The sequence below is a fragment of the Etheostoma spectabile genome, unplaced genomic scaffold (genome assembly GCF_008692095.1).
Source record: "Etheostoma spectabile isolate EspeVRDwgs_2016 unplaced genomic scaffold, UIUC_Espe_1.0 scaffold172, whole genome shotgun sequence".
Classification (NCBI taxonomy): domain Eukaryota; kingdom Metazoa; phylum Chordata; class Actinopteri; order Perciformes; family Percidae; genus Etheostoma; species Etheostoma spectabile.
Genome location: NW_022605573.1, coordinates 1456381 through 1460286, shown reverse-complemented (window position 1 = coordinate 1460286; position 3906 = coordinate 1456381). Strand labels below are relative to the sequence as shown.

At 45.9% G+C, this 3906-nt stretch overlaps 1 protein-coding gene across 3 annotated transcripts in view; it reads right to left on the bottom strand.

Moving 5' to 3' along the window:
- Nucleotides 1–699: 699 nt before the first annotated feature.
- The window catches only part of LOC116685740 (cullin-5), a 44164-nt gene continuing 40957 nt past the window's right edge, over nucleotides 700–3906 (bottom strand). The window contains exon 16 of one of the 3 annotated variants that reach the window (XM_032510655.1): nucleotides 700–3814. In XM_032510655.1, coding sequence (XP_032366546.1) covers nucleotides 3620–3814 — 195 coding nt within the window. In that variant the 3' untranslated portion in view covers nucleotides 700–3619. The remainder of the gene's footprint in view (nucleotides 3815–3906) is intronic. The other 2 variants (XM_032510654.1, XM_032510653.1) reach the window with 2 other exon arrangements.

The following is a 3906-nucleotide window of genomic DNA, read 5'->3' as shown; positions in this document are numbered from 1 at the left end:
GTTTACAGCAGTCTTATGTAGCACTGATGCCCAAGACAAATTTCCCTCAGGGGACAATAAAGTCGATCTTGATTTTGATCTTACAACACAACAGAAGAGTAACTGCACGTGTAAACATGTAAAAGCCAGCACTATGTGGGCCACGTGTGCCATTAATAAAAGAAGTTTTCCTATTTGTGACGCCTCACGAAGGAGATAACAGGGCACACTTTGACATTACAAGCCCATAACTCCCGTTCCCCTTTCTAAAAGTCTTCACCCAGGCCGGAGTTTTCCAAAAGCTCTGTTTACAGTGACCTAGTCTCACTTTGCCAGACCCTCCTCCAAAGCGCCCTGAAGGAGGGTCTGGCTAGTCCACACAGCATTCGGAGATGGTAGGAAAACATGCTAGGGGTTTAATGGCATTTCTTTAAACCAATCAGGTTCGTCATGGGCGGTGCTAAGCGCCGCGCAGAGCCGCTGCAAAATAGTCACGCAAAAGAAATACTGAGATTGGACAGATAGTCTAGCTAGCGGTCTGGATTGACCCTGCAGAGACCTGGGGACCAGGTAACCATAGTCCTCTGATTGGACAGATAGTCTAGCTAGCGGTCTGGATTGACCCTGCAGAGACCTGAGGACCAGGTAACCATAGTCCTCAGATTGGACAGATAGTCTAGATAGCGGTCTGGATTGACCCTGCAGAGACCTGAGGACCAGGTAACCATAGTCCTCAGATTGGACAGATAGTCTAGATAGCGGTCTGGATTGACCCTGCAGAGACCTGAGGACCAGGTAACCATAGTCCTCAGAAATCCACCAGAGGTTAGAACGCCAACACAAACAAAGCGGAAGGAAGCAGAAGAGACATGCATCCGGTGGTTTTTCCTGCAGCACCAAAGCAATCCAGGAAGGGGAACGCAGAGGATATAGACTAACAGTAACTTAAAACGCTGTGTGTGTGTGTGTGTGTGTGTGTGTGTGTGTGTATGAAATGCGGTAACAGCTAGCAAAACACGTGACCCTGGGCAGCTGTTGCTCAGGAGGCAGAGCAGGTTGTCAGAGCTGTAGAAGAGGTAGAAAAGTGCTAATTGCTAATAGCTGAAACTCAGAATCGGACGAGTAACAAAACGTAGTGTAACACAGGCAGAAAACGAATTAAGGACTAAAGATGCAGACTGACGTCTGCAGCATCGCATTACAGCTTTAGCTGAATGTTTTTCTCACAACACGCGTACATGGCCATCGAGAATGAAATCAAAATAACTTGCGATAAGTCCGAACTGAGTCTTCAGAGGACAATCTTGAGCGTAGTGTTCTGTACATCTTCTCCACTGAGACTGTACGAATAAAAAAAAAAAAAAAATCAAACAGCCACCACATCGTTACCATCATCATAAAGACAATAAAAACATGGCTGGTATGTTACCAAACAGCTGCTTTGATTCAACACATTCACTGTGACAACGAGTGACATTTCTGTTGATAAGTGTCACACACACACACACACACACGCACACACACACGCACACGCGCACGCGCTTTATGAACTCCACCAATAGCTCCGACAGTGTTTTCCTTGGCAGACAAAATACCCCCAAAACAGCAGCACATTCATTTTAAACATTAAAGGGACAGTCCAGATGTTTTGTGGTTGAATGAGCTACGTCTCCATAGTCACCGAGGTAGTGACAGTAGACGGTGGTCGGGGGGGGGGGGCAGCTAAACACATTTTAGACACCTACAAACATCCATATCAGTTTAAGTGCATGCTATATTCTGAATTTCTACCTTGACGTCAGGAAGCCCTGTTTGTTTTGTTTTTTAAGATTATTTTTTGGGCTTTTCTGCCTTTAATTTTTGACAGGACAATTAGGTGAGAGAGGGGAGAGAGGGGGGGGAAGACATGCAGGAAATCGTCACAGGTCAAATTCGAACCCGGGACCTCTGCGGTTGAGGCATCAACCTCTCAGTACAAGTGCGCCCGCTCTACCACTGAACCAACCCGGCGACCGGAAGCCCTGTTTAAGTTTACACAGGGGAAAGTGAGCCGTTCTGTTCTTTCATCGAAGCCACCAGACTCCTTTGACAAAAACAGTCATTTGCTGGTCTACCGCTACCTCACTTGGTTAGTTAGTTTGTGTGACTTTGGTGTTTGAAAGTGCTAGAAACTAAAATACTAACAAACTGTGTAACCGATGGAAGAGGAACTCCCGTTTTAGTCACAAGGGTTCTGGAGGCTTTGAAGAGAGAAGAGATAACGGCTTCAGATCAGCAAGGTAAAAACTGTACAGAATATTCTAAATAAAGCGTAGAACTAAACATATATATATATTTTTAGGTTTCTCATCCGTGTCGTGCTACTGCTTTCCCAAACCGGGGGCGGGCCGACCGCCGTCTACTGTGGCTAACACACTGACTACGAGAAATAGCTCATTCAACCACACTTCAAAACATCTGAACTAACCCTTTAATGAACTAAATTTCTGTTGTTTAACAGCACTCTCCTGGTACTGACACTCTTCAGGGATTAATGAGGTGAAAGTTGAGTACTGGAGCGCCAATCTAGTCTATGTAAGTATTTGTGTTTCTGTTTTACTGTACGTCCGTCCTTGATGCGTTCAGCTGGTATTTAACCTCCCAGTGTTGAGAGCACAAGTCTTTACACACAAAATAAATAGTTTGCAGTATGATCATGTTGAGTATGAGCTCTCCAGACAACACTTGTTCACCTGCTGGCAAACCTGCCACAGACGATAATAAAAAGAAAAAAGGTAAATATCAGCATTTAAATGGTGGCTGGTCTTGACTTCCCAACCTTCTCACACACACAACCAAAATGTGACAGGTCCTCCAAAACAAAAAAACTCCATCATAGAGCAGCATGCTGTCGAAAGTGCAAACACATCTAAAAAGACCGGATGCACACCCAAACACACACACACCCAAACACACACACACACGCACGCACGCACACACACACAATTTGGCAAAATACTCCTCGGTAGTTGCAACTAATCTTTCCATTCGTGTGTGATCCTCCTCAATGGCAGCTTTCAGTCGCGGCTTTTTTTTTTTTTTTTTTTTTTTTTTGCATTCCCAGTTCAAAGGTAGAGTAGGAGGGCTGCATAATGGCTGCCGCCAAGATGGCAGCTGTGGCATCAAGTGAAAGCAAAGGATTGATATCAGCTTGTGACATTTGTCCTCCCTTGGCCTCCTCGCAGTTCCTCCTCTGCAGTCCGTCGCTGACAAAGTAAGGCAGGAAGTATATAATTTAATTATGTCATCGTCCCTATCACGTGTCGTCATATTTTATCGTCTCGGCTGCTGGGAGACGGCGTCTCGTCCCTCCGATCGACGCCCGAGGGCGGCAGAGACGCAGACAGGCCGATGACTCGACTCCTCTGTCAATAACACACCGGCGTCTCACAACCACAAACACGTATCTCCACATTTTTTGTTGAAAAGGCTCTTCCTCGTCCTTCAACACACTCCCTACGTATCATTGCCTCTCTTCACACACATCCTTTTGTTCCTTCTCCTCTCGCAGGGTTTTTAAAAGCGCCCGTTGCAGGCCATGAGTTTAAAATTAAAATAAAAGAACGGAGCAAGACAGCGCTCCCTCCCCCGCTGCCCGTGCCTAGGCCATGTAGATGAAGGTGTTGAGGTCCGTCTCGTCCCTCTTTATGTACTTGTGCTCGATGAGCCACTCGATCTGCTCCTTGATCATCTTCTTCTGAGGCAGGAACATGTTCTTCAGGATCTCCACCAGCTCCGTCTGCAGCTGGGCGTTGCTGATTCTCTTCCTCATCTTCATGATTTGGATGATGGCCTCCTGGACGAGACACAGAAATGAGCAAATGTTACTAGATCAGATTAGATTAGATGAGACTTTATTCATCCCCTTATTACAGCAGCATTTTCTAC